Genomic DNA, 16494 nt, shown 5'->3' with positions numbered 1-16494 from the left:
CTAGGCAGCGGTCTGGAGCAGCGGCTCCACAGCACTGGAGTTGCCCTGCTTGCTTCTGCACATGCCCAGACTCCTGAGGAAGCCACCGATTCGCATTTGCAAGTTGTGCGCACAATTTTTCCTGTCCCCTTCAACTTGCCTTAGACTTTCTCCTGTCCTCTTCAATTTGCTGCCCTAGGCAGCCGCCTCTGCTACCTGACCAGTTATGCCAGCTCTGCTTTGTGGGTCGGATCCAACCCAGGGGCCATAAGTTGCTCCTGCTCTAGTCATTAAAACAGTGTTCTCTACCAGCAGATTATCTTAAAGGTAGTTTGATCCCTTGGGTGTTTTACCTGCATGGCAAAAGTAAACGTATTTCAAGTCTTACAAACACTTGGTGCTGCTTCCACAGAAGAAAAATGTCACCCTCAGCAATTGGTTTCTACTCAAAAGCCAACTTCCACTTCCAGGTATTCATCTGACTTGGAGACCAACATTTCAAGTGCTGGAAAAAGTCTGTTGCAGCCTTAAATATTACAAAACATTAGCCAAGCATTGCAGTTTGGAGGATGCCATGTACCACACTGATCGCAGGTCCTGGCAGGAAACCGTAATACCAGCTGGAGGACGTTCAAGAACAAGTGAAAGAGCAGAGAGGAAACAGAGGTAGGTAGATGGGAGGGAGGTTTTGTGCGTGTGCACGCACATGCATGTGTACTCTAAATGAGGCCAGTACACGGGGAAGGGAGAAAGGGAAAAAGGCTTAATTACATGACTTTTCTGATGTGCTAAGATTTTTAAGAACTGTGTATTTTGACAAGTCTGGGCTACATTTGTCTAATAAGTCTGTCATGCTAATTTAGCAACAGCCTTGGCTGACTCCTCAATTGGAATTTATCTGAGCTAAGAGCTTATTACACAGCCCATCCAAGAAATAAAAGGAACACGTAGCAGCTCCACGGATTGTTTAAAGTGGAATGCTATGCATCTATGAGGCATTTGATTCCAAGCCTAGTAGCTAAAAGCTTTTTCTTCTTCTTTCTTTTTTTGGCGGGAGGGGGGTGGGAAGGGGAGCGCAACCTGTGGATGTTGCTGATGTTAGCAATTTTTTTTTCAAATAAAAGCCTTGCCACTGTTAATCTAGTGCTACTCCTATAATTAATTATGGAGAATACTTGCATGAGGAGGCCTCAACATAATTAGCTTAGTCAGGACTGGGAGACTACAGAGTCATGATTGCAGCAATATTTCCTCAGGTTATTCAACATTCATTCTAAATGCAGTTATATGAAGGCTGTGTCAGGCATCTCTTGTGATGTGTACAGCTGAAAAGTAAGGCACCTTAATTTAGTGGAGCCATTATTGTCATGCTGATTAGCGTGCTGCAGCAGACTCGATTAATCAAGTCTGCTCTGACGTGCTGTAATTACAGCGCACATCTACAGGCACCCCTGGATTCTCAGTGTGTCACTAACCTGCTATACAACGCTGGGCAAATCACTTAACCTTTGCAGTTCCTTCATTGCTTGTATAAAGTGGAAGCTCTTTAGCCCTCTCTGCCTATGTTCCTGTAGCATTTCATCTGATCTAGGTTGGGACAACAGGTTCTGCTAAACAAAAAAGAAATGCTCCCAAGAGGCAGCTGGCAGAAGGGGTATTGATACTTGCACTGTGTCCACAAGGACGTTCATGGAATCCTCTGCACCTTGTGGCAAGATACTTAATCTACCCCATACTTTATTCATCCCCTCTCTCTCAACTCAAATGTTTACCTGTGCCATGGGAAAGTATCCCAAGGCTTAATTAATGACCAAAAAGTGGTTTGAAAACCCTAGGACAAAATGCTATTTAGAAGAAATTTCACTAAATATCTCCAGACTCTACAAAATTTGGCAGAAAGTACACATACAATAGAAGGAAAAAAATTAAGCAAGTAGGTTTTTGTTTTTTTGTCTCAGACCAACACGGCTACCCCTGAAACATGAAAGATGCCAAATTTCAGCCGATTTTGGATTTTAAACTTCACTGCAGGACAACAAGGAAGTTTTTTTCCTCCCTACCTACCATCTGGCACCATCAGGGAAGGAATCCTACCTGATCAACACATCAAAGAGCTACTCAACACAGCTCACAAGGACACTCTCATGGACCCAGAGGACAGACTTCTATCTTCCACTCCCTCTGTGCAAAAATGAAGTTTATTTCCGACCTATGGGGACTTTTTACAATCTTGTACCATCTACACTTTTCCCAGAGCCTGACGAAGGGAATTTGATTCCCGAAAGCTTGCAGAAAAGGACAATTTTCTTGCCATTTTCCAGTTGGTCTAATAAAAGCTATCATTTTGGAACCAAGAGTTCTAGTTTTTTGTATGTCTTTTTGTCTCAGACCAACACGGCTACCAAGTACACCCCTGAAGCAAGTCGGTTGGCAGAGCAGCCTTAAACATGAAGCAGTGCAACAGCAAACTGTTTAACGCACAAGGAAAGACCATGTGAAGCACTCTCAGCATAGGGAGCTGATCAAAACCATTGAAAGCCCAGAAGGGAAGATAAAAAACAATCTACCAAATGGTGATCAAAGATGAAATAGTTGAGGCCTGAAACCAACTGAGCACATGGCTAATTCAACAAAACTAGTTTCTTGTAAGCAAATAGGATGCTCTTATCTTAGAAGGTTTAAAAAAAAAAAAAAAAAGGTTTGCAATAAGCTTTTTTTTTTTTTTTTTTTTAACAGTGGCCAGCAGCTGCTGAACTTTGTCCTCAATCTCATAATAAGAAAAACTGTTTAAGCACAAATCATCCAGACAAGATGAAAACCAAGATATGGATTAAAAAATTCGGCAACAGGCCAGCTGGCAAACCCTGTCTCAGCCTGGTCACATCCTTAAACTAGGTAATAACACGGTAATTCGTTGTGTATTATCTGCAGGATGCACTGGACAAAAACTATTTCAAGATGAACAAACCCGACGCAGACCTCTGTACTGGCAAGACAATCAATAGTGATTCAGTTTCACTAGTGCTCAATTTAATAGGAATGTGTGGATTAAAACCACAAGCTTATGAATGGGTTAGCACTGATGTCCTTGTCCTTTTCAAAGTGTGCAGCAGCTGCATGAGCAATAGGCCATCATTGTCATCCAGCTGAGATGGGCATAGCTGTCTCTTATAGAGATGAGATTTTAAATGAGTTTTGGGACACAATTAAATTTTTTTTTTTTTTTTTTTTTTAAACAAAATGAACCACTTTTCTCAGGCTTCAATAGGGCTGTATTTCACTGCTGTGGCTGCTCTTTTCTGGGGGACCTGACCGTTGTTAAAGTACTCTAGAAAAATGGTGTGGGAAAGGGAAGACAAAACATTAACTCGGATGGGCCATTTCTGGCCCAAGCAGCACCCGGGACACCGCAGCACTAGGACTTTTGGGACACCGCGGCACTCCTCAAAAGCTACAGAAAGTGAGCTCTCCGAATCCTCAGGGAAGTGCCAAACTCCACAATTCCCCTTCTTAGAAAAATAAGAAGGCAGCCATGACTGAAGGCAATTATGAGACATATCAATCTGCCTCACATGGTGTGCAGGGACTAAGACCAACTACTGCCTGCATATAAATGGCATTGCTGTTATTCCTATGAAAAATGAAGTGAGGAGGATCTAAAAAAGTGCTCCTATCAAAGCCCAAATCAACTGAGGTCAAACAGGCAAAGCTTCAGAGAGGCTCGATGGGAATGCACGCTGACCCAGGTAAGATCCTAACTGAAGCGGACAAACCAGTCTAGAATTGCAAATGAAACACTCAGTGCTTTGGGTACATGCATGAGATGCGTCCCAAGTGCCACAGGCTTACAGAGGAACAAGGAACAAAACTGTATTTGTATTCAGGTTGCGGCAGGTGCAAGGAGAGGAGGCGAGTGTGCCAGACAAGGTCAGCGAGGGCTGGCGAGGCTCCCCAACCCACCTGAGCGCAAGCAATGTGCTGAGATAAGGAACAAAAATGGCATCCCTCTGTGGGTTTGGTGTTAAACAGACAAATGAGCTATAAAACATTACACCAATTCCCCAGGATACAACTCTTTTCTCCCGAAGCTCCTTTCCCAGCAGGGCTGGCCCCACACGGTGGGATTCCTCCATTTGAACTGGAACTTGACAATCCAAAGGGGCCTGGGTGAACTATGTGGGCTGCCTACGTGGCTTGAACCTAGCCTATGAACACTAAACACTTACCTGATCTGGTTGACATTAGATTTTAAACTGTTTGGCTATGTCTTCTCACACGAAGCCCCTTGCACAATGAGGCCCATAAACCCAATGGGGGTTCTCTGCATACTAACATACCAACAATGTCCCCATTAAAATGATCAAACCAAGTTTCTGTGATATTTGCTACCGAAGCAAGTTAAGAAGCATTAAATATTTTTAGCGCAGAGATACGAAAACAATAAAACACAGAACTAGGGAAGTTATCTGTAAGCACAGTGTGTGTCAGAGAAACCAATTATTTCCTCCAAGACAATAATAATAATAAAAAAGGCAGATAAATTTGGGGTGGGGAACAGCTTCAATTGCCCTCATAGATTTGCAGATAAAATTATGATTTTATAGATAAGCAAAGATTTAAGGCTTCCGGTAGTCTTTCGGCATCCAGACAAAGGCAAGATAAAGCCAAAAAACAATGTTATTTCAAAGGCTGGTACTGCTGGGAGTTTTACTGTTTCTCTCGCTACCTAGTCAGGCGTTTAAGGTAATAAATACATGCACAAAAGACAAATGGCTGAACCTTTTTTTTTCAGCTGGCTCAATAAAAAAAAGTAATAAAGCTTCAGTGAGACGGTCTCTTCTAGCCAGCTCTAAAACCAAGTCTGTTCTGTGCATACAGCACAAATTCCTCTCTCCTAGAGCTTTGGCTGCAACACAAAGATCACAGAAATATCAGCTCAGACTTTCACCCTCAGGCCTGGCTGCTCCAAGGGTTCTTATCTCAGAGCTCCTCAACTCACAGGCTGGATCATCTCCCTCTCTCCATAGAGACTGCTTTGCCACCTTGTTCAGCTTCACAGTGGCTGAGCCCCTTTCTGTTTTACCCAAGAGTAGCAATTAAATTATTTCCTGGGAAGAACAAGTGGTCCCACGATAAATCCCACCGGACTGGTTTCAACGGAGTTTGGACCAGACTTGGGGGCCTAAGCAATGAAAATACATGCCAAACAATATAAAAGCTACTGGATGCTGCTGCAACTTCAATTTCCTGAAGCTGTAAATAGAGTCATTTCTTATTATGGAAAATGATGAAAATTTGTGAAAGAAGGAACAGAGTCAGACATGGATAACAGCACACTGTTGCACTGCATATTTCTTCTCTTGCCAACCTATTTGCATAAGCAATTTTTTTTAGTAACTATTTTATAAAGAATTTATATTGGAGATAATACAATGTAGTAGTACAATATACTACATTCCACCAGACAGGCATAATTGCAGAGAAATAAAAGTCACAGTAGATTTATATGGTGGGGTAAAATACAGAAGAGAAACAGAGACTGTGACATATGAAATGCTTGAGCTGAAAAATGGAAGGTGGCCAAAAATCAATTAGTTTGTCCTAATAAGGATAACATTATATTTTCTTTGGAGGAACACATATTAGACTAAGGAATCAGGTCTCTCTTCATCCATTCACTTTGGCAGTTCTTTCTATTTCAAACCATTAGGCTCAGGAGAGAGAAAATAGTATGGGCAACATCAGAAAGTAAACCAGATCAGTGCAGCTAAGGTTACTCTGCAGCTCTTACACTTAGAGGGTTAAATCCTGAGCTGCAAGGAGATACCTTCTCGTGGGTGACGCTGCCCTTCCCAGGGCAATCATTACAGCCCTCTCCATGCAGACTGTTGGGAAGGCAGAGCTAGGGAATCCTTTCCATGGCAAATGAAGTGCAATAAATGTATAGGATTTCAATTTGGTCCCAAGTTGGAATCAAATGCAGGTGTATGTCTACCCAACATCTCTGCCACTAAATGGAGTGTTGAGGGAAGAATGAAACCCCCGGCATTACATTTTCTCCATCACTTGATAATGGTCTTGGGCTGCATGGTTTGGTGCCCAGTCCAGCAACTGAAGTTTACATCACCCGTGCACAGTGTTTCAGACTGCATAACGATCACTCAGTGATTAGCAGAAAAGACAGCGTATGCTTCAGTGGCACTGCTATAGCAGCACAGTTACCGCTCCAGGATTACATGGGAGGGAACCGTCCTGAATTGGCAGGGCGATGGGCTGGACGCCATCAGAGAGCATTTCTATCTCTAACATCTAGCATTTTCAAACCCAGCTGCAATGCGTTTTCTACTAATGTTTTCCCAGTTTGCTAACAGCACTGGGCGCTAGAAGAGGATGTTTTACCAGCCAACATTAAATGGGGAGGTCTTGCACATCCAGCATTTGATTCTTACTTCCATGCTGCTCCTTTTCCATCTGCCAATCTCAGCAAATACATGAAAATTTACTCTCCTCCCCTTGCCCTTCTATTAGACATTTCCAAATGACCATATTTCAACAGAAAGACTAGGCAATACAAGCAGCCAGCAGAGCAAGTGAGTGTATCAAGGTCACACACACACATACACGTGCATACACACCCACACAGTGTCATCCTATTGCTAGTGTTTTCCCAGACTCCTCTGATTTCATGAGAGCAGAGAACCATACCTCACATGAGTGTGCCCTGAGCTAGGACTGTGCTCCTTTCGCATCCATGGCAGCTTATAAGAAAACCATCATATGGTGTTGCTCTTTGGTGTTTGGTGACTCACCTCTGAAGCAAGAATTTCAGCCTTGCAACTGGGGTTTTGGAGAACTAGTCATACCTTTCCACCATCAATGTAATTTTATACATAAAGGAACACCGGTATTTTAGGGCCTGCAAACCATAAGGATGTCCCTCTAATGCAACAGTATAAAGCCTTCACTGGAAAACATACATGGTCACAAAATGACCTGCTCTCCTACTTCAGTTATACCGTATTTACTCAGTTCCAGGACAAGGTTTTTCTCCCCCATTCAACATGGGGAAAAATGAAGCCTCATCTTAGGATCATGTGTCAAGTTAAAGTGTAGTCAAAAGAGGGGGCAGGAATCCACTTGGCAAGGTACACAGAAGTGCAAGACCTGGAGTGGCAGCATAGGGTGGTGTGTGATCTGGCATCGAAGCATGGGGCAATAAGGGACCTACATGGCACAGGACCAACCATGGGGGAGGAAGGAGAGAACAGGTAGCAAGGTAGGCAAGAGGCAAAGGGACAGGCACCGGTGGAGGCAAGGGTCAGGAGCCACGTCATCTGGCTCTTCCCCCTTTTGCCTCCCCACCACCTGCCCCTGCCACTGCTTTCCCCACAAAGGAATGAATTTAAGATGACCCTCCAATAATTAGATTCTATATGTAGAAAATTATAACTAATTGAACCTAATTATTTGAGGGTTGCTTAAATTTTAAGTCTTCATAGATTCAGACATTTTATGTCAAAAAATGTTGAAACCTTTCTAAGATTTACAGTCAGAGCAGCAGGCAGTACTACATCAGCATTTCCAAAGGTAGGGTGAGTATTGATGTGCACACAAAGCTTAAAATGGGTTTTTTAGTCCCACACTTATACATTTATACTCTTACAGGCTAGAAAAAAGGTATTGTGCATTTTCAAGCATCTTCCTATAGCTCTATAAGCTGTACTGTATAGCCTGTAGGAGTGCTCATATCTCAAATCAGGTGAGCCCACTGATGGGCTAGCAGTCATCTAAGATGATTGCTACCACAAATGCATTCCAAATGCTTTATATATAAGAATATTTAGAAGATAAAACAGTGGCAGAAACATGAACCACTCTTGGATCCCAGTATGTATTAATGGAATATTAGAATAGACTCAAAATAAACTCAGATCTGGCGAAATAACCAACACCATTTTCCCAGAGACCAGCATAAGCAGGCACTGTCCTAAGCTAGGAGGTCATTTAGTAGTCATGTCGTGGTACAGATGTTAAGAGATGCTGCCCATAGTCTCCTCCTCCCTGATGTTTGCAGGGAGGCCAAACACATTAACTTTACAACAAACCTGCTTTCTCCAAGACCTGACAGCAGGAGGGCTAAAACTGCTGATGAATCCAAGTCCATTTCAGCATATTATTCTCCAATGCAAAGGCTCCAGGATTGCAAAGCCTCTGTTTATCAGCCTTCCAATTTTGATATCCAGATGTGTAATCTGTCATACAATACAGCCTAGAAACCAGACAGGAGTGTACAGTCTAGTCATTAAAGCAAGAGAATAGGAGCCAGAAACTACTCAAATTCAACTGCGACTCAGGGCAGTGTAAAACCCCAGGCAGACAAACAGATCTGACTCAATCGACCTACCTGTCATTTCATCTTCCAATGCCTCTCTTTCTCCATCTGCACAATGAAAATGTAACTGCCCCCTCCTTTTCTTCTGTGCACTGCTTAATTTAAAAAAGTTTAAGACTGATGAGCTCCTTCAGTGGGAGGTAGGTAAGTACAAAATTATTTCATGAAAAATCTGCTATTTAAAAGATACTGCCACGTTATTAGGGCTCTGCGGTGGAACAATGTTATGCCGCTAGCTTTATACTGTACCTTTCCAGCATAAAGCAAAAGCTCTTTCTTGTCAAAGTGCGCACCAAGAAAATTCTTAAATCAGAACTGTAGCAGGAAGAATTCTCACGCAAGTTTGAAGCTTTAGGTCCTTCGTTTAGAATTTGTGACAGTAAGCCATCTTAATAAATAGAATAGCTTTTATACTTTCGCACAAAGCAGCATTAAACAGATTAAACATAATGAGAGTGCAAAGCACTTACATTATGCAAATTTTATAACAAGGCTGTTTTTACCATCTGCGAATCGAAATCTGTCTGAGTCACTCAGCTGTTTCATTAAGTTATTATGGACAGTTTCTTTAACTAGTCAAGTCTCAGGGTGTATACCTGTCACACAGTGAGAGTGAGGGAACTGGAGTTGATGGAAAGCCGTAAGAACATGGTAGACACATAACTCCAACCAAGATCACATGGCTTCTTCTACATCAGATCTTCTAATCCCCTACTGTCTATTTTCAATTATAAAGTTCAGGCTTTAAGGGAAGAAACTAGAAGAAAGACATGAATCAAATCAAATGTTGGAAAGGGAATTTATGAAATCGAACAGTATAGATGGCATGTAGGGATGAGAATTTCATCAGGTATCATCCCCTTGGGGTAAAATGAAAGTCCATAGATCAACACTGAATGTTCAGGACAATAATACTGCTGTGTAAATACATCCCTTCAGGACATCTGAAAAACCAATATCAATGAAAAGATTATCATACAAGAAGTGTTCAACTAATTATACATCAATCTTTCGCTGGTCAGAAGTAGGCTCTTGACCATATATTTATTGATTTAGATCAATAAACAAGCTATATTACTAGTTGCAGACATTCTTTAAAAGTTGGCATCTGTCAAGTCTTATAAATGTATTACTGCAGTCCAAAAAAGGTGAAGAAATTCTGCACTAGTATACCTTTATCACCGCTCACTAATGCTAAAGCCATCTCCAGGCGGGATCTCTCTTCTGTAATTTATTTGCCTCTATTTATTAAATCTAATCTTAGGTGGCTTATTCGTAATCAAAGATTGATCGCTGTAGATTTTTTTTTTTTTAATCCATACCAGCATCATTATGGAATAGTCCATCTCTCAATTGAGCCAAAGATATAGCCGGACAGTTTTAATTCTAATGGATGAAAAATGGATTACTTTTGGAACAACTGTGATTTTTTTTTTTTTTTTAATAACTAACGGATCAAGCACAGCAGACCCCAGCTTTGCGTCTCGAGAGCAGCAATGAAAAGTTTCACAGGAAACATTAAATTACAAGCCGCCATGCCAACATTAGTATTGCCTTTGAGAACGTGGATTGTATGTTGAATGGGTGGGGAACAACACGGCTCTTGTAAACACCGGGAAGTTTATTCCCTGTTCAAATAAAAGTAACCTTTTCACAGGGGATGATAAATTGAGGTCTTGATTCTCCTCTGAGATACAATCCCACTGCAATCGGTGGAGTTACACTGAAGACCTGTTATCAGAAACAGGCAGAGCATGTAATCCAGACTCTGGATTGCATAGTTTGCAATGACGGGGGTTGCTTACAACCCAGAAGGGATCTCTAAGGTGTAGGACCATTAAGGCCCAGCTGAAAATAAAACGTTACAGAGATTTTTGCTCATGTCTCATTAGTCAACACGCAGCAAGCTGCTGGGAGCATGTTGTCCTCCTTCTACACAGGAGAGCTCATCAGCAAGGAACAAAGCAACTTATTTGCATCCTTTTACTGAAACCTCTGGAGTCTCCATCAGAGAGAACTGCAATAATAGGTAAGAGATGCTTCAATTAAATGTCCTACGGACCACTTGATCATCTAGCCTGGCCTCCTTTGTAACATAAGCCGTTACATTTGAACCAGTTAAACCAGATGTTGACTTGCTCCTGCCAGAGTCCCAACTGAACCCCTTTTGTCTATTAGGTAAAAATAGTAGACACTACGCGACAGAAGCCACATGTAGGCTAACAAAAGTGGACTTCACACCTACGTGCATGCAGCACAACTGAACGACGGAATAGTGATGACGGCCCTGGACTAACTAGCCAGTTGACTGCCTCAATGTGCAGCCTCACTGTTGAGGAAAACAGCCTCGATCTCATTTGGGACCACAAAGGAAGGAGCTCATAGCATATTTCAATTCGGACATACTGTGGATCCATGCATATCCAAAAACTACCGGAAAAAAAATCCTGAACACCAGGGGAAAAGACATGAAACAAATCGTGTTAATGAGAAACCCCTGACTAGAACACAACAGGAATGGCACGGCCAGAACACAAACCCATCACAAAAGCAAGGTAGATATTTAAATGAACATAAGGGAATACAATTGGCAAGCAAGGGCAGCAGCACAATGGAGCATGTGGTAAATGCCAGGGTAAAGCCAATTCAACAAAAAGGAACAGACATTTTTATTCGAGAAATTATGGAGATTGTAACTTTCATTCAAAAAAGATAGTTGCTGCAAGGCATCTGCAGCATATTTTCCCCTCCTATTAGTCACTCATTCCATTTTGTGTCAAGGATACATTTATTGTTACAACACAAGGAAAAACCAGCTGCCTAAGTTCTCTCACTGGAAAGGTTATTAGAATTAATTGTTAAATTATAAACTTGCGGCTGTCTCAATATCTCAGCCAATTAATTCAAAAGTACTGTAATAAATTAGATTTTTGTACTTCACTGTTTATAGGATTTGCCACAAAGCAAATATAATTACTTGATAATATGTCAGCATTGCTGGAAGGAAAAAAAAATCAAAGGAGAGCGCTGGAATTCTCCAGGCACCTAGCAAGAAGAAGAGAGATGGAGGTCATCGGTTTAAGAAACGAGGGTGCAATGAAGGGGAGAGCAAGGAAAAAAAGACAATTGGGATCAGTAGCTACAAGAAATGTCACCACAGACTGGACGACAGAAGCAGAAGACAGCTAAGGACACTGTGGGACTCGGGGCTTCCTTCCTTCATTTTATAGGCTGCCACTTGATGGCAACGACTGTCCTACAGCAGTCAGTGCCCAGCCAACCTCAAAAAGGCGCAAGAATCAGTTTCTCAGCCTGCAGGTTTATATTAATCTAATAATCAAGTATTTTCTAATCCTTTTGGACAATGCAATAGTAACAGCCAGGTCTAACCTCTGTTAAAATAGAGTCTTTCCATTCACTTCAATGAGAGGTGTAGTTGAGACCCAAACGTAACACTTTCAAAGGCACCCAATTCCTATATTCCAGAGACAGGTGTACTAGAAACCAAGTTCTCATTGAAAGATCAGTGGGACTTATGAGACGAAGTGCCAGGCTCTTCAAGGTGTTTGAGTGTCCCAGATGCTTGCATATGTCTAAGGAGATATTCTGAAGCAGGGGTGTCAAATGCACGGCCCGCAGAGCCGCTCTATCCAGCCTGTTGGGGGAGAAGGAGGTGTGGTGTGTCACCAAATCTAAGGGCTTTGGGCCCCAGCAAACCTGGCAGGAGTGAGCAGGGGCCGATACAGCCCTGGTCACCCTCTAGCCACTTCATTCAGCACCTCCACCATGGCCCTAGCTTCTCAGTCGCCAGCCCTACTGCCATCCCATGGAGGAGCCTCCTAGAGTCGGAGCTAGAGCTGCCACTTCCACATGCCCCAGGTTGGAGTTAGAGCTGCCACCACCACTGCGTGCCCCAGCTGGATCCAGCTCACAAGGAGGTCTGCAGTCCAGATCCAATTCAGGGCACAAGGTGAATCTGACACCCCTGTTTTAAAGCTTCAAGGTACCCAATTCCCACGGATTTCCTAAAAAAGTATTAAAAACCCCAATGGATTTAATAGATTTTACGGGTCGGAAGGGACCTCAGTAGATCATCGAGTCCGACCCCCTGCCCTGGGCAGGAAAGAGCGCTGAGGTCAGATGATGCCCAGCTACCTTTTTCAGAACCTAAACACGTGGCCCTAAGTGATTAGGAGCCTAAGCATTCATTGAGTCCACAAGCAGCTTGCAGTCGGCGTTGCTCATTAAGGACAAAGCCAGGTATTATTAGCAGAGAGCATCGTTTCTCTGTCGTTCTGAGACTCTCTTGAACATACTAGCATTACAATAAAGATGTTCTCCCTCCACCTTCCCCCGCCCCACCAACACCAAAACTAACTTGAACTTAATAAAATTGAGATCTATCTAGCAGAACACAATGAAGCAAATTAAATTTGTTAATGATTTTTACTATTCTCTTTCCCCCACCTCCTCTGGTTTGTATTTTAAAGATTCCTTTCATTTTGTAATGATTCACTGCAGGCTGATGGCTCCCATAGCACTGGTTTGTAGCCAATAAAACACTGACAAATTTTATTCTCCACTGGAGCCTGAAATCCAGAATTAAAAGGAATGGAAATAAATTTACTTTTTATTAGTTATTTTAGTACCCAAGTATAGATCGCTTCCCAAAGACGCCCTCTCCTAATAGATTTGGAAAACAAAACAGTTGCAGAATTCCCCAGGGGCTGGTATCAGTCTATGCTTGTTACTGTTAATAAGGATGTTACTTAAATTATGTATCAATAACCTAGGGGGGAATTTGTTTCCTTTCATTCCCTAAGCCAGTCTTTCACCTTGGAATACAAGAGATTTTTTTTCTGTTGAGCGACTCACTCCAGCACACCTACCAGGACCACAAGACAGGATTTAAAATGGAAACCAAGGAAGAGTTCGAGGTGCCACAAGTCAATAAAACAGCCCGTCTCAGGATTCTCACCAGAAGTAGTAACTTCCGCACTTTCCCAAGAGACGTTTTCAACAATTACAGTTAGTGATAAAAATACCAATCAAAAATAATTTCTGATTTTCTGCGAATTTTGATGTGGACTGATCATCTGATGTCGTGCTGCCTGGAGAACCCCCCACACACAAGAGTACAATAGCCACAATCAACGGAATAAAGAATAAGATTTCGTCATCTAAGCAAGCAATCAGAGAATGCCACCCATAAGGATAGGGTACACTAATAGCAAAACTATGACCATTCACATAACAAGTAGCTGTTACATCAGTGGTCTAGCTGATTCTTTATTTCACACTTCTCATAATCTTCCTATTAGTTTTTTCTAGAATTTAGAATCCAAATTACACTTGGTATTTTTCCTACCCTGCATCCCTAAAAATTAATCATGCTTTTGGCATTTCACTTACATTTCAAATTACTTTGATGGCATTTATAAGAAACCTACGTTTCAAAGGAAATATATATGCTGCTGCAACATGGTTGGCCTGCAAAGTACTTCAGTGACCGACAGTGCTGGACTACTGCCGCTGTCATGATAGCAACAGTAGTTTCAGGGCCTTTTATCTATCTTTTGTATGGATAGAGAAAGAGTATGAAATTACGACAGAGTTGTTTTATGTTCATCTTCTGTAACAGTTCTCTAGAAATGTACTGCAAGGACCGCTCCACTCCTGAAAACCAGAAACGTCAAGTTGTTCTAAGGGAAGATCTTTCCGTGTTTATCACGGCTATATCAGTTTGTCTCATATAGACATTGTTTATCTCAAAGCAAGGAGGAAAACAGTCCTCCCTGCTACTCCAACTCTGAGCAACAGAAATAAAGATCTCTAACAGCTTTGACAAGCGTTCTAATGATTCAGAAAAAAATACGGCAAACTGTTCCCAGCACCAGGACCCCTTCACTGTCTTCTGTACATAACAAGACATGCTACTTAGTGTGGGACGCTACAGAACGGTTTTTGCTTTCCTTGATGAACATTATCAAGGAAGAAACAGGGGATTGGGAAGAAACAACCAACCCAACCCTGTGCAATTTGTTCTCGCTGTCAAAAATGTCAAAGCGATGGGACCAGGACATACTTTCATTTGCTTTTTAGAGAGCTAAATGCTCTTCTAGGGGCTCCGGTACATTTCCCAACTTTTACATGCGTCACTGGGGAAGGTTGTAACAAGGGCAGTAGCAGAGCCCTTAAGAGTCTTAAAACAAATGCACACGGCTTTTTGGGATATCTGTTAAAGCATATAAAAAAAAAGTTAATAATTCAACTCTATTAGGGAGAGAACTTGCTGGGACACAGCAATTGCTGAGACTCAGCAACTTCTTGTTGCAGAAAGGGAGGAGTCAAATTCTGTTCCATCCAATGCCTGTTTCCACACGTTGGGATAAAGACCCCTTACCTTTTGGTGAGCTATCAGGAGGCAGTTGGAGTGCTCATGCTCGCACGCAATTTCATAGTCAGGAAGAAGCTCGGCTAACTCCTGAACAAAACGCACCACCTCTTCATGCCAGGGGACGTTGGCCATGGTTAAGTTGCTGGCCGAGCTTTCTCCGCAGTAGGTCACACCCTGTTGAAACATTTTGAAGCTGTTATTCAGCACCTGTGTCACTGGTTCATAATTTTAGGGAAGCATAGATGCACATTTTTCTCAGCAAATGTTGCAGATGAACATCCATTTCATAACAATGTCCCATTACCTAGCACAGTTTGCTCTGGAGTGGGAAGAACCGCCTGATGACAAGGATGTAGAAGAGTGAGGAGAGCTTCCTTCCCCTTCCAAAGGCTCAGTCAGCATCATCCATGTTGAGCAAGCCAGTTTCCCCTTTTGTATAGCTGGGAATAGCAGCCTCCTCCCACCTCACAGGCTTTAATGCCTGAGAGAGTAAAGGAAAAGAGTAACCAAATAATAAAAGTCCAAAAGGGTCTATGACAATGTCCCATTCTGGCCTTCCCATATTCTACAACTGTAGAGCACCCCTGCAAACACCCTCTAAAATTCAGGACCTTTGTGGTAAAAACTCTAGCCTCAAAAAACCTGCAATACGGCACAGGAAGAAAGCAGAGATGTCCTGGGCCTTAACATCTGCAAATCTCCTGTGCACGTGTAAATGAATTCTTGACCCTTGCCCATATTCCAAATTGTGCTGAAAGAAGTGACTGGTCACATAGTGTTGGTGCTCCTCATTTCCACTGTTAAATTTAATTAATGAGATGCCTAAAAGCATGCCCACTACCTCTCTACTATTCCTTTTTTTGTGTTGGCCATAGAAGTGCTCTGTGATCTTATCTAAAAAGAAGGACAGACCATACAGCCACAAATGAACGTGGAGAGAACTTAGAAGATTGTCTGCTTGCCTTCCACAAAGTCTCCACATTGAAAGAACTGGAAACCATCTTATGTTGCTGCTTCAAATGGTGACAGATAGCTACTGTTGGGACCCAGAGGCCTTTAGGCCTGGGTTTTGACCTTTGGACTTAGCTTAAGCTGCGTGCTTAGCTTGAACTGTGGTCAAAATTTGCACCCGGTTAAAGGGGCGTGATGGAAAAACACTGTCCCCGACTGAAAATGAATCGAGAGGTTAGCTAACTACATTGAATAAATATAGTCTGGACAAAAAGGGAACAGTCTGAGCAAAACCTACCCCCCACCTAAAAATGAAAACATTACCATAGAATGGAAAATTCTAGTTAAGAGTGACCATATTTGGCAAACAGAAGCAGAATTATTAATATACATTAGGAGGAAGGCTTGAGCTAATTTTGTGTATTAAGAAATGCAAGCTATATGGTATATGAAAGAGAGGTGAGAGATTGTACCCTTCGAAACCTACTCCTGAAAGATCTGGTCACGGATCTAAGATTCAAAACTCAGACGGCGTCAGGAACCCCGGACAAGGCTTCACAGACTGATCACCCGGTGTCGTCGCATTCATTAAATTTTGGGGTGGTGAACACGTTGTACTGCTTTTGATCAACTATAACACTAAACTTGTAACTGCTAAGGGCTTAATATATTTGTTATTGGTTAAGGAGTAACCGTGTCCTAGTCTTGGAATTAACACTCAGTACAAGGCCCAATTTAACGTTCCTGGACGTAACGCTGCACACCACCAGAGACT

General features: G+C 42.3%; 1 protein-coding gene across 3 annotated transcripts in view; it reads right to left on the bottom strand.

Annotated features, from left to right (window-relative positions):
• Positions 1–16494, bottom strand: part of LOC102576049 (S-adenosyl-L-methionine-dependent tRNA 4-demethylwyosine synthase TYW1) — a 137413-nt gene that overhangs the window by 2050 nt on the left and 118869 nt on the right. For 2 of the 3 annotated variants that reach the window (XM_059717103.1, XM_019493454.2), the window contains exon 15: positions 14775–14942. In XM_059717103.1, the coding sequence (XP_059573086.1) occupies positions 14775–14942 (168 nt within the window). Of the gene's footprint in view, positions 1–14774; positions 14943–15072; positions 15250–16494 lie in introns of those variants that run through there. The other variant, XR_009456484.1, reaches the window with a different exon arrangement.

Source organism: Alligator mississippiensis, chromosome 14 (assembly GCF_030867095.1).
Source record: "Alligator mississippiensis isolate rAllMis1 chromosome 14, rAllMis1, whole genome shotgun sequence".
In the NCBI taxonomy this organism is placed as follows: Eukaryota; Metazoa; Chordata; order Crocodylia; family Alligatoridae; genus Alligator; species Alligator mississippiensis.
The sequence above is the reverse complement of the archived record's forward strand: the minus strand, read 5'-3'. Positions and strand labels throughout refer to the sequence as shown.